Source organism: Balaenoptera acutorostrata, chromosome 16 (genome assembly GCF_949987535.1).
Source record: "Balaenoptera acutorostrata chromosome 16, mBalAcu1.1, whole genome shotgun sequence".
NCBI classification, from domain to species: Eukaryota; Metazoa; Chordata; class Mammalia; order Artiodactyla; family Balaenopteridae; genus Balaenoptera; species Balaenoptera acutorostrata.
The window spans coordinates 17,980,429-17,995,419 of NC_080079.1; the positions used below are offsets into that span (position 1 = coordinate 17,980,429).

Here is a 14,991-nt window from a genome sequence, read left to right on the forward strand (position 1 = left end):
GTCAATCTCTTTAACTCACCTATGTGAAAAATTTGGATGACACTAAAAGTCCTATGCTAACATCGGTGAGAAAAATTGGTGAATCTTTTAAATTTGCGTATCCCTCTTACAACAGAGTTTTGTTTAAGTAACAGGTTCTAATCATCAACAGGTTTGCATAGAGCATCGAACATTAGAGATAATTCACAGATATGCTAATGAGGAAGAGGGAAACATTAAATCAAATAAAACTTAATAGCCATTCTAGTTGGTGAAAATTGATGGCATTTAGGGTAGTATTCAGGGGATCAGTCTACTTAATCTGAACATACAATCTCCATTTTGGATAAGCTAACGTATTGATTGAAACAATGAAGTAATAGATGTAAAAAGATGTACTGAAAGTAGTTGGAAAATTTCAAAGCAGATTATATAATATTATTCCTAATATTAGCATTATTATTTACAGCACGTAACGCAAGGTTGAAAATGACCAAAGACTATAAAGCATTAAAAATCTCTATAATGTATTATGTAAAATACTTACACATCTGACTATTAAGATGGATAGGTGAATTAGAGAGGTTATTCTGAAATAATAAAAAGTTTGAGGGAAAGTGTTTTTAAAATAAATGTTAATCACTTTCAAGTATACTTAATAACTAAGATGAATGTTAGATATGCCATAGGACACACTCTAGAAATTCTCATAAGCCACATACTTGCCCCAATGGTTTACCCACTTTGCTCATGGTTTACCCACTTCCCTAGCTCACCCTTTATTTATTCCATAAGGCTCATCTATTCTGAGTCTTTCCCTGACACTGTCAACTAGACTTAATTACTTCCTCCACCCTGCTTCAAAAACACTAATTATATTCATCATGGGGATTTAAAGCTATGTATTTCCCAAACAGATATTTTGCCAAGATATCCCAGCTTATCAAAGGAACTATATATTCTAAGTGCCTAGAAAGGGGCAAGGGTCTGTTCCTTCCTAAATTACATAAAACCTATTTTCCTTTTCAGGTGGGTTGATTATCTCCCCTACCTGACTCCCAAATGCAAACCTTGCTAATAATATTCATTTAAGGCAATATTTTTCTTGTTATTCCAGAGACTGACTTAGCCCAATCCAGATCTAATGAACCCTAACTAATTTCTTAGGGCCCAATAATTGTTTTTGGAATAAATGTTAAGGTTCCACTGTGCTCTGTTCAAGAGCCATGTGTCGCAAATAGCATTGAAAATGGGAATAAAAACAATTATTAAGGTCAACTTAAAAGGTGTATTGTATGTGGACAAAAATAACCTTTTAATGTGGATCAGGACCTTAGGCAATTGACTGTGATGAGATTACCAACATGGAAGATCATGTTAAGACTACCCAACAATATGCTTATTTTTTCTCCAAAAGGGACAGTCTTCAAAAAGCTTTTTTTCTTGTCTGGCTTTAGGGTGGTTTCTTCCTCTCTCTACATAAATAGATATTTATTTAACTATGACTTAGAATTTATATGTCAAGATGCAAAAGGGCAACACAGTGCCCAAACATGAATGATGACCCACCATGACAGTCTCTTTGATAATGACTTTACTTGGAAAAACGTATCTTCAATAAAAAAATTATTTTTTAATGTTGACTTTGTTCTCTTATGGCAACGTTGGAAAACACTGTAGCCCAACAGGAAATACAGACGAAAGCTTCAAACATAGAGCACATAAAAAAAGCCATTTTTAAAGCTCATGCCCGTCAAGTTTTCCACTTGGTATAAGTCGTATACAAAATCTTAGTCCAATGTGAACTCATGCTGTGAAAATTCTGTGGCACCCACCTCAGAAAATTCTGTTAAATACATAAACATTGCTGAAAAGAAAACTTCTGGGCACTAGAAGTCAGACTCAAAGGGAAAATAAACCTGATTAAAAAAAAAATCCCAAGGAAAGTTATATAAGCACAGTGCAACACGGTCATAAGCTTAACCGTCCTTCACTGTAATATTTGAAAGTAAATTGGCATTTTAGCGACCTGCTTTGGTCGTCTTTCTTTTTCTCAACTCACAGAGATGCAACAGAGTAAGAATGGCTTCACGTGTATCTTACGAACCAACTCGAAAAGTGACAGGCATTACGGGGTAGGACACCTTTAAAAATGAGTATAATACTTTTTAATGGATTAAAAATGAACCCTATGAATTCCCTTGGACCACCTAAGGAGAAGGTTCTCCAAATAGGGTTTAAATGACATCCTTTTCTTACCACTGTGGAGCTCACCAATATCTCAGGGAACCTCACAAAGTAAATTTAAGCACAACTTGAAAATACTCTTTAAGAGCTTCACCCTAAATGACAACCTCCTCTGTTCCTTTCAGAGCAGAACCACAGCTTTTTGAGAAGTAAGACTTTGATAGGGTTGTAATTATAAAGTGATAACTACACATTAAAATGATTCTTTTACCACTGGGCAGACTTTTAAAAACTCATGGGACATGGTCAGGTAATTCTTCTCAGCATCTATAAAAATACCTATTCTAGCAGAGATATCTTTAAGGTTCTGAAAGCATAACCATTTATTCCATCAGCCAAAATGATGAATAGAGAAACTTTTTCTAGAGATAACTTTTTCTGTCAGAAAGTTTAACATTTCTAAAGAAAAATCTTTTCTCTAAAATATATGTGGCTGGATAAATAGGTGGTTAATATCAACCCAATTGTATAATCCCATGTTCTGTGTAATCCCATTTTCTGTTCCTATATTGTAGAACAACATAAAGTGTTAACTTGTTATTTCTGCACTAGTTTAAACATGGTAGTGCCTTTCTGAATTCCAATCTGTGCCTAAACAAAATTATTCAGGTTAAAAATCTGAATCAGTGTTTATAGACAGAACATCCTCTACTCAGATGAACCAAGACTGGGGTATCTTGTCTTTCTAGCTCAGCATCTCTGAAGCACCTGACACCCAGTAGAGTTCAATGAAAGCTTGCTGAATAAGTGAAATACAATATTTGCCTTCTTTCACATAATACTGTACCACTCTCACTAATATTACAGAAACAGAGATTTATTCTTCTACCAACTGGTAACAGCTCTAAGAGCAAGGAACATACAGTTAATACTTTTGGGGTCTACGTTCCCAGGAGTCTTTATAAATATGACTTGTCAGTAAATGGAGGCAAAAACAACAACAACAACTTTCTTACATTTCCTGAGATGTTAGCTCAGTTCCAAAGCTCGCCTGTAACTTCAAAAGTAGTTTTAGGCATTATATTTTATTATTGTGCATTGTTTCAACCATTAATCTTTTCTGTCGATGATAAATTAATACATTCAAGGATTTATATTTTTGAATCAAATTATTACATAGTAAACACTCAAAATACTTCTTGAAGAAAAGAATGAGGGGGAAAAGGAGGAAGGGGAAGAAGAGAAGAAAGAAGTTTAATTATAATGAGGAGGAAGAGATAGAAGAATAAGAAAATGTAAGCAGACATGGAAGAAACTCCTGAAAAAATAAAGAAAATGACTAACTTTTGGTTTGGTAAAAACATGGTCTCAATAGATATTTCCAAACCTGACTAAAATTTCTAAGTGAGTTCTATAGTGAGTTGATTAAAATAAGAATATTTTATCAAGAGCCAAAAGATAGAATATGATAAAGTTGCAGTATCATACTCCATAATCCCCATATAACCCCATGAAAGGCTCAGGTAAACTCCATCAGTAGTTCAGCCAAGGCTTTGAGACAACTAAAGATACAAAGGAAGGCACTTCACATCTAAAATGCATTTGTTCAGATTCTTTAAATAAGTTCTGAACATGAAACATTTTGTTTGGTTTTTAAAAATGTAAGCTGATACCACTATTGATTGCTTTTCCTGTATGAACTCTTTAAAAAAGACATAGACACAGTAGAAACAGAAACAGTGGTGTATATAAATTACCTAATTCTCATAAAAATGCTGTAATTCTAAGATCTGTTTTCCAGAAGAAAAAGAAGTACTCCATATGTTTCCCTGACTATTTGGTCAAATGAATGAAGATTTTGATGAGGTAATCATATAAAGCAAAAATAATCTGAATGCATGTAAAATAGGCCTGTGGAAGTATATCCTTAAAATGGGAAGTATCTGCAGCTTAAAATTAGGTAACTATAACATAGTATTGAAATATTGAAATTGAAGTAAAATCCATATTTTTTATTTAAAAAAATACACGTCAAAGGGTAAAAGCTTTGGTAAAAATGTACAGAACTTCCAGCTGTAAGATGAATAAGGCCTGAGGATCTAATGTAAAATATGGTGACTATAGTTGATAACACTGCATTATATAATTGAAATTTGCTAAAAGAGTAGAACTTAAATGTTTTCACCAAAAAAAAAAAAAAGATAAACATGTGAGGTGATGAATATGTTACCTAACTAGATGATGAGACTCCTTACACACACACACACACACACACACACACAAATAAGAGAGAGAGAAAATCTTCATAGAAAGGAAATGGGACTGCCAAGGAAACTCTCAAATAGAAATGGACTAGGGCTTCCCTGGTGGCACAGTGGTTGAGAATCCACCTACCAATGCAGGGAACACGGGTTTGAGTCCTAGTCCGGGAAGATCCCACATGCCGCGGAGCAACTAAACCCGTGTGCCACAACTACTGAGCCTGTGCTCTAGAGCCCGTGAGCCACAACTACTGAGCCCACGTGCCACAACTACTGAAGCCCTTGCGCCTAGAGCCTGTGCTCTGCAAGAAGAGAAGCCACTGCAATGAGAAGCCCGCACACTGCAACGAAGAGCAGCCCCCTCTCGCCACAACTAAAAAGAAAACCCGTGCACAGCAACGAAGACCCAACACAGCCAAAAATAATAAATAAATAAATTTATTAAAAAAAAAAAGAAATGGACTAATCTTCTGTATCAATTCTATAACAAATAAGACTTGGGTAGAAAATATTTCTTTTATGAAAATAACTTATAAATACATAACATTGGTATTATTCTTACTCAGAAAATCTACCTTTGCATTTCCCTAATAAAACAAGATATACAAGAAATTGTGATAAACGTGCTATTTTTAAAAAAGAATGTTAAGTGGTGTTAAATATAGGGGAAAATATATTTTGACAAAAATAAAGTGGTATAATGTAGTCCCTTTTGGCTTACTGGATAGGTTACTAGCTATTCTTGTTGCCAAGTACTGCCTAACTAAGGTAAGATAAATAATTATTATAGCTCCTAAATAGACAATTCTCAAATCCAATATCACCAATATTAGCAGACACAGCCATATTTATTACCTGTATTTCACAGGGAGTGTAGGTGTTAACAATGCAAGCTACCTGCCTGAATTTTTGTACACATGTGTAGTTATACATATATACACATGTATATGAGATTCAATGAGATGACTTATCCAGTTCAAACAGACACAGATGAAAAACTAACACTGAAAACAGGACTTCTAACTCAACTTCACTATGCACAGGTATCACTGCTGATCTTGTTAAAATGCAGATTCTGATTCAGTAGATCTGAGGAGACCCAAGATGCTGCATTTCTAACAAACTCCCAGGGGATACCGATGCTGCTGGTCCCAAGCCCCACTTTGGGTAGAATGGAACTAACCCATTTCTCTTTAGACTGACACAAAATTAAGCAAAGTGACAATGTATGTTTATACTCAGAATCTACCTGAAGTAAAGATTTCTAGAGAGGAAAAAAAAAATCTTTTGTGAGGCAATTTACAAAATCTTTCTATATACATTATTTTATTTATGCCTCTCACAAACTCTAGAAAATAGGTATCATCATCTTTATTCCTCAAATAAAATATTATCATAAACTTGGTTTTAAGCTCAGATTTATAATCACAAGTGTCCATTACCACCAGCCTAATGGACTGGCCATTGTCTGTGTAAAGCCCTACCAGGTACAAGAACTAATAAGTCCCCATTTGTTCTGGGGATATCCTCAAGGAAGAATCTTTGGGATCGCATGCCAATTGTTAAGGAAATTAATGACAAATTTCAAGCTCCTTGCTCCTGAATGACTTTTAATAAGGCTACAATTTCTCCTGCATCTTCACCATCCAATCCTTCCGTTCCTTTCAACTAGTAAAAGGACTAAATCTTGGATTATTATAATATACCTCCTAACATGTCTCCTTGTTCCCATTCCTCTGCCACTCCTCCCCTACAATCCTTGTCCTCCATGATTCAGATCAGGCCACTTGCCTGTTGAAAGCTCTCCAATGGCATCATACCCTACAAGTCAAATTCAGACACCTGGGGCCCCATAAAATCTCACCCTATGTGGCTCTAACCTAATTGTGTACCACGCCCATTGCTCACTTTGCTTCAGCCATACTGATCTTCTTTTTGTTGCCTGAACACCCCAAACATCTTCTCATTTCAGAGCCCTTGTGCTTGCTTTTTCCTCTTGGAATCAACAGCCCCACGTGTGCTTACTAATAGCATCTTTGTGCAGTTCAAGACTCAGCTTACAAGGCACTTGTCTAGGAGGTCTTTCCTGACTAGCTAACCTAAGACAGATGTCACTAGCTACTCTTTCATACCGTGCTTCATTTTGCCACCATCTGAAATAATCTTGTCCATTTATTTATTAATTAAAAAAATGTCTGTCTCATCCTGCCCCCGGCTCCTTCCTGTTCCGATACATAAGCTACCTGGGAACAGGGATGTTGGCACACGGCACACAGTATTCAATAGTTAGTTTCTGAAGAAAGTATATGAAAAGGAACTTAACAGATGTGAGAACTTGACTTATTCTGACTACAACAGGTCACTTTGGTATGTGGTCATCTAGGTATGTAGGGCCCATTCATTTTTCAGTGTGGTTTATTGGTTAAGAGCATGGAATCAGCATGGAACCAGATAGTCTGGTTGTACTATTTCCTAGCTCGATTAATAAGTGTGGGCAAATAACTTAATCTCTCTGTACCTTGGGTTGTGGTAAGGATTAAAGAGATGGTAAATACAGAGTACTGAGAACAGCGTGCGGCCCGTATTAAGTGTTCAATAAACACTGTATGATGTCTACACATGTCCAATCGCCAGGCCAGGGTGGGGAACCTGCGGGGCCCTTGGGGAAGGATGGAGCACCTCTTATTCATGGAAGGAAGGCTGGCAGAAGCACAGCACCCAGTTGTAGAGAGATCACTGACCAAATGGGACATCAGAGCTAGGTGGCTTGAAGTGATGACTGAGAGAAAGGGTGCAAACCCATAAGGCTTCGATACTCGGGGATGGCAGAAGCAAGGTTGGTAAATGGTGCAGATCACTCTTCAAAGATGTGAGGCTACTGACTGTAGACAAACACTCTCCTGGTTCCAGAGGTGTACTGCCAGGTGCACTGGGCCCATTTAGGGTATAGGCTGGGACACTGGTGAGCATCTTAAACTACCTGTTTACATACTGAAAGAAGAGAGTGAGCCTTGCATTTCTGCCCATGTATAATTTCTCTTTCAGCCTATTTCTTTTATTCATCATACAGCTTCCATTAGTTTTGTGCCTATTGTAATTCTGGGATATTTAATTCAGAGAAAAAAATAATCCTAATTTCAGCATTAAGGGCAGATGACCCAAAGTTTTAAATATTAATGCCCTGACCTCAAACAAAATAGGTATCGCCATAGCTAAGAGTCATATCTGACTATTAATAGTAGATGAAAAAAGAGTCACTTTTTATTCACAGATTCTGGGACAAGAATTTATAAGAAATGCTAAACTGGATCATGCCAATGGCTCATACAACCACCAGAGTGTTTGGTCTTTGATGGTCACTCCCAAGGAAGTTTGCTAATGAGTCTGATAATTGTGCCTCTTGATGTCAGTCTCAGAGTGAGATGTCCTAGCATCAGCTCTTTAGTTCAGTATCATATATTCTTCCACCTGTCTCTTCATTTCTAAATGGAGTTGTTCAATTAACTTGTAACCTCATCAATTTTCTCAAATAGAAAGGAAGCCACGGAAGAAACCTGACTGGTATTAAACTCAATATATATCAAGGTGTAAATGGCGCTTAGAAATAATCATGTATTGATGCATTTGCTCAGACCAAGTACATTCTAGACATGAGTCCCCCTGTTCAGCAGCTATTCTTAAAGAGACAATAACTGCCAATTTGAAAAAATAACTTTTAAAAATGTCAAAAATGACTCAAGAATTTTAGAAGATGAATTTTATTATTTACTAGGAAGATGCCAGTGGTCAATATGCTTTCTATTCTATTACACAAATAATTGATTATATATAATAATCAAAATTTCTTTTATGATATTTGCCTATAATGTTCATCAAGAAAAATTTACAGATTTTTGTCGAAATCTTTTGCCAATAATTTTCAGAGATAACCACTTATGCTGATGAAAACATAAAAATGATGACTTTTCCAGAGCCCTATTTGCTTTCTAAGCACTTGGACATATATGACCTCATTTTACATTATAACAACCTTATGGGATATATAGAATCTGATGTCAGGTTTCCATTTGGCAAATAAAAGAACATGTACAGAGAGGTTAAGTATTCCTCAAAGTCACACAGCTGACTAATAGCAGGGCCAGGGGATGGGATTGCTGTCTCTTTCTCCAATTCAGTACATCAGACAATAATTCCTATATTTTGTGGCCAAGTAAAATTTCAAAAAACATTTCAAAGGGCCCAAATAGGGTTGCCAATTTTGTTATTTTTCCAGGTAAAGAAAAAAATATATATATATATAACTTCCACCTACTATTTCTATCATATCATAAAACTATCCTTTCTTTTATCACCCCAAAATAGGAAAAACATGATCTTAGAAAACGTGTAGTTTTTCAAATTAATGACGTTTGCTTTATAAGAAAATCACTATTTTTTACTTTTTTCCTCTCATTTTGATGTGGACTCATGAAAACGCTTGTTGTGGTCTAGAACCAGTTCTTAGACCAATACTTGCAAACCATTTCCCTCTTTTGTGCTGCTTCAAAAGTCATCATAGCTCTTCCACATCTATGCCTTCTTGCATTTCACAGTCTTTAAGAAGAAACCAATAAGTGCTAAAAGTTTTTCCTTTTGAAAGATGCTGTTCCTCTACTGATACTGTAACAAGATTATTACTATCATAAATTTACATCACAAACACAGAGCTGTTGACTGACTGGATATAACTAGGCTGCGTGCTAGCAGGGAAGCAAGAAATGGAGAAGCAACATGGTGCCCGCCACAATTACTTTTCCCCCCCACATTACAGTAAGAAGCAGGGGCAGGAAAAATGCTTTGTGCCTGCTTTCTCATTTCTCCACCCACTTTCAAACTCATCCAAGGAAATGAATCATGATGACTTCTGTCTAGGTGTGTGCCACATCTGTCTTTACCTCCACAAAGCCCACTCTTATTCCTCCTCTTAGACTTGGTTTTACAGTCTGTGAGAAGTTCCCAGGCTTTTATATATGTATTATAAAACATACAAATATCTAATTTTATAAAACTTTAGAGTTAATTTACCATTGTATTCTACTAAAAAGTCCAAGGGAACTGAGGTTGGTTTTGGGGACACTCTTAAATTGGCATTTTCCATGTTGATTGTATTGATAGTTTGATGTTACATTTTAGTACACACCAAAAGGAATAACTATCAAATCATGATCTTATAACCTTGATCAGTGCATGATCCTCCAGAATCTGTGATCCTCTTTGTTGATTTCCTTCAGCTTTGGCAGGGAGCTACATGAATGGTATTGTGAAAGAGAAAAGGCAGCCCAATCAGCCAAATCAATTCCAGATGATTAATGATTTCTTTTATGAATGGCCAGTGATCAGTGTCATAGCAAGAATATCCCCAACCCAACCCAGTCCCCTGTGGAAAGAGGCTCACCAATGGGATGCTTTGTCAAAGAAGGTTCCCTGATGTTCAACAGGTATAGTGACACATTCCCCAAAATAACACTTCTTAAAAATTCCTTTAACACAAATTTCAATCACAATACTTTTTTTTCTATGAAAGATAAATGTCTGTATATCATCAAATGACCACACATTAATAATAATACTTATATTTATATAGTGTTTTATGGTATATAAACTATTTTAACTTATGCTATCATTTCGTAGGAATATTCTGCAACAGACAGTATTATTTCCATTCTATTGAAGAAGAAACAGACTCAAAGAAGTTATGTGATTTGTTTAAGGTCACACAGACAAGGGCCAGAACCCAAGGCTGGTCCTTTGACCTCACGTTCAGGGCGCTTCTCATCATAGACATTCTTTGTAAGGACAGTCACTTCTTAAGGTGAGCCCAAGGAATAAAAGAACAATTGAAAGCTGGCTTTTATTCCAATCAGGGCAGAACGCCAATCTATCAATAACCTCAGAAAGAAGGGCTGCTCATACTATTAAAAAATCTGGGAGGGTTGATGATTTTCTTCAGTTTTCTCACCATTACTATAATGCCAACGCCATTTGTGCTCATTCTATTTGATTTCTTAGAATTCATCACATAAGCCAGCCAATATAGGATAGCCATGAATTCAAGCAAGGGAAACACTGGCCATTCATAAGAGAAATCATTTGGAATCATTTTCATTATACCTGCTCTTACAAAATAAATATTATTTTTTATAACACTAAATTTAAAAAAAATCAATGGAAATGTTGTTGACTACATATTTTTGTTGTCCATATACGGGGAAAGAGGTATCCATAAATATATAAAATAGATGATATGTAATCTATACTTTGCAAATAGCTAAATAATAAGAAACTGATAAGTACAAAGGGGTTAATGGATATTTATTTACTAGGTAAAAAAAACACTCATTGCGTGAAACCTCGATAGAGAAAAAGCATGTCTATTTCAAGTAGACTCATCCTAGAAGTCAAAATAGGGCTGCGTTTTCTGAAATTAGTAACTAGTGTTAATTCAACCCAAAAGTTCGGACAGTATTAACTAACACATAATAAAATTATCATGACTCTTTTTTTTTCCATATCTGATTACAGGCTCTGTTCATGTTTAAAAAAAAAAATATATGGGATCATTAGGAATCATTTCCAACAGCAGGACAAACAAGCAAGGTAAACTTGGTATTGGTATTTCTTCTCCCCTGGTTCACATCATTTAGACTGATTAAAATGTTAATTTTTACATACATGAATAAACGTAAAGGAGCAAACAACTGGAGACAGCACCGTGCGCTAGCAATCATTGCGGGTGGGTAAACTGACAACATGTAACCGCATATTAAGACAAATGTAGAATTTAGACAAAGTATTCCATCTCTTTTCAGATGTATACTTTTAAACCTCAGGAACTGTTTTCAGTAGATGTCATGCCTTTTAACTTGAAAAAAGATAAGCGCAAATAAGCTCCCAATTGTCTCCCCAATATGTAAACCACATCTCGGGCTGCTGTCTCTGCTACTCCTTTGAAGTTTCCCTGAAATGTCATGTGTTGTGAAGACTGCTGTGCATAAGCAAGACAATTTGCTCACTCTCAGAATTCTTACCGGTTTCCACTGCTATTTGGTACCCAGCCTCTAGTCTCCGAGATGACCTTTCCAGCCTCTCTGTGTTATCGAGCAGATGTGCCCTCTGAAAAAGAAAAAGGGAAAAAAATCACACGGTCATCTACAACGTTCTTTTTTTGCCTTAAAAAAAATAATGCCGTCGTATGCCCTAACATTTCGGGGGGTGGGGGGGAATCACAACCCATTATAGATAATTTTTAGCAAATCTTCCTTTATACAAACCACTACAATGAACAGATTTTTCAGTCAATCGTGTATGGACCATCCACTTTTTTGTTTTAAAAGGCAGATTCATGTCATATGTGGCCACAATGAATCTTACTCCAAAACACTGAGAAAGGTATGAAAACCAGAACCAACTGGATCTTTACTATTTCAGCAGAAGATGATTTATGAGATATCTGCATAGATCTATGATCCCTATTTTGTATTTATTTTTTATAAAATGCAATCATTTAAAAAAACTCACTTGTTCTTTTGATTCCTACACATAGTAATTTATAAACAGAAACTTTATTTTTAAGAGAATGCCTCTCAATTTAGATGTACAGCAAGATGCCATATAGAACAACGTATGCTACTAAAACAGAATACTAAACAGCAGTTCTAGTTCTAAGACCACTCGGGGCAACCACTAAGAAACAAGAGACACATGTTTCCCCCATGCACACAGATGTACAAAATTGTGGATTTATTCCCAAATATTCCCAGATATATGGCACTAGACTGAAAGTGAATTTCTGACACATAGTGTTTTAGACTGTGAACTAAAATGATAATACTTATATATACTCTTTTCTATTACATTTGATGGGGGAAATTAGAGAATTTTCCCCAAATCCTCAGCCTCTAAACTTTCTTTTCTACATTAAGGCTGATTTTCTTTTCTTTTTTAAAGCATAATGATCATACACTAGATCATATTCAGGTTTATAAAACATATTAACAAGCTAATCATGGCTGTGAATGGATAAGAATGTGTGCACGCCCATGGGAATGTGTGTGTGTGTGTGTGTGTGTGTGTGTGTGTGTGCATATGTGTGTACAGATGCATGTATGTCTGGATACTTAGAAATGTAAGAATATGTGTAACTGTATATTTGCATCTATGTACATGCACACGTGTATTTGTATAAATTAGTACTTTCCCCTTCAAATCAGTTTTGGTATCTGGTCAAAAAGAAAGAAAAAATGCAGCCATAACTCCAACTTTTTGTTGTTGACAGATGTCATTTAAAATCGAAGAAATGTTTTCTAATAATAATAAAAAAGGAGGTGCCACACATATCATCTGAGTGGCTGTCGAGCGAACCGATCCACCTCGCTCTAATGAGCCCCCGTGGATCTTGGAGATGCAAGCTGTATTGACATGCACACTTAAGCTAATACACCTAGACCAGTGCCTCCAAGCTCTAGCAGCCAGGGATGCTGACAGAATATCTCGCTCCCATCTTCAAAGAAAGGAAGTGATTAGTATGTTATCATTACCATTCAAAACGTGATTTCCTTATTCCCTCCCGGCATAGGTGACACATCTGAGATGCGGCCAGACTTTGGAGGCAGCTAAAGCCACATCAAAGCTTTCCTTGAAATTTTTTTTTGGGGGGGAAGTGCTGGGGGGAGTGGGGGGAAGAATCATTAAAACAATGCATTTAGAACAGAGAGATAGGACCTGATGTGAAGGTCAGGAAAGCTGCAACAACAGTCTATAATAATTAATAGAGTCGTCTACTATACAGTGGAGAAATTAAGAGAAAAACTGCCCCCCCCCGCCGAAAAAAAAGTGCTAAATAAATAAAAGGGAGGAAGGAAAGCGCATACCATGAAAACGCAAAATCACTCAAGGCTGTAATTGAGAAAAAGAAAAGCAAGGGGAGCTTTATGTGTTTGGCATTAATGACTATTTTTAAATAAAATTAAACACTTTACTCAGCTTGTCAAAAATAGCTTTCTTATTCCTAATTCTCACTACATGCAGGTTTTGGGAGTGGGGATTGCTCTTCCCTTCTTTGAATATTGTTTTCTATCTTAACAAAGGACTTGATTTCAAATTGGTGATTCTCTAAAAAGATAATCAGATTTGTGATATCAAGAGTAAATGTGAATTTTAATCCAGAATAACAGAACAAAGATTTTTGGTTCATTTTCATATTGGATGAAATCCCTAAACTAAAAGAAAATACTTAGCTACTGTAGATTAAAAAAAAAATCAAAGCTCAATACTGAAAATGCACAGTCTAATTATATGATAATATAAAATGTAGGAAACAAAGTGTTTAAATGTAGAATGATTTTTGAGATTCCATGAAAGGGAGTCAAATCAGCTTATTCAGTATATGGCTATAATAGAGAGCAAAATTTCTAAGAGAATTTTTTATAAAAAAAAAAAAGTATATTCCTAAATAATGGAATAAAGGTATATTCCTAAATAACTCTTCGTCAGGACAGTTCAATTCTACCAGAGCAAATCTGCACACAAGAGGACTATCAGTTTACCAGCAGCTTTCCAGCAGGACCTCACTTTGTATTTTGGAACCTCTTCACTTAAGTCAAGCTAAAATCAAGTTCTTGTAACAGCTGTGCTATTTACATCATCCCCTTAGTTGTGCATTGCCCTGGTCTCTGAAAATGAAAGGAAATGCACTACAGTAGCAACTGATGCTTTCAACTTGCCCCCACACTCCATCCCAAACTCATTCTCTCACCCTCTTCTCAGCCCTTTTCAAAGCAGGTAAGTGAAGCTGTGCAGAAGCTTCAGACACAGCTCCACTTGCGTGAGGAGCTGTGCAACATGGAGAGCTGGAGATGCAGGATTCAAACAGAGAGCTCGGCAGAGCCAACACCAGTTCAGCTCCCTATGCACTACCAGCCTGCCTCCAAGGATGCTCTGTTTCCAGAACTGAGCCCCAAAAAGAGCATCACAAGGAACAGATGGGGCATACTTCGTTTCCAAACACAATGAAACACCCTATTTTGAAGCAGAGGAGTGTTTGCCTTCTTAGGATAGATGCAGGGAAGAAATCTGGGGTACATTCACTGTTAGATTACTCTGAGGATCCTGGCTGAGAAACAATCACTTTGGAGCAAACCATTTACCAACACAGTGTCATCACCATAACCTATTCTATAAATATCAATGCTGCACCCATATCCAAGACTGTTAAAAGAATATTTCAGAGTATACTATTCTGTTAGTTGAGTGATCTAACTCTTCCAAGTACAATTCCATTTCAGGTTACAGTTTTGGAAACATGCATTCCAGGAGCATAACTGATAAAACTGTTGCTATAGGCACAACAAAGGAATTAAGCCATAAAACGATGATGAAACATATTTTAAAAGAAATGCAGATGTGATGTTTTCAGCTTATAGAATTAAGATGACTAAATCCATACAATTCAGCTTAAAACTAAATCTTCTGTCAACGATGCTGATGGTACTAAGGCACAAGGGTTTATTAATTATATTCACTGCTA

The 14,991-nt window shown here is 36.2% G+C and overlaps 1 protein-coding gene across 10 annotated transcripts in view; it reads right to left on the reverse strand.

Annotated features, from left to right (window-relative positions):
- The window catches only part of VTI1A (vesicle transport through interaction with t-SNAREs 1A), a 372,209-nt gene that overhangs the window by 280,608 nt on the left and 76,610 nt on the right, over window positions 1-14,991 (reverse strand). For all 10 annotated transcript variants that reach the window (XM_057530932.1, XM_007173096.2, XM_007173102.2 and 7 more), the window contains one exon: window positions 11,495-11,579. In XM_057530932.1, coding sequence (XP_057386915.1) covers window positions 11,495-11,579 — 85 coding nt within the window. The remainder of the gene's footprint in view (window positions 1-11,494; window positions 11,580-14,991) is intronic.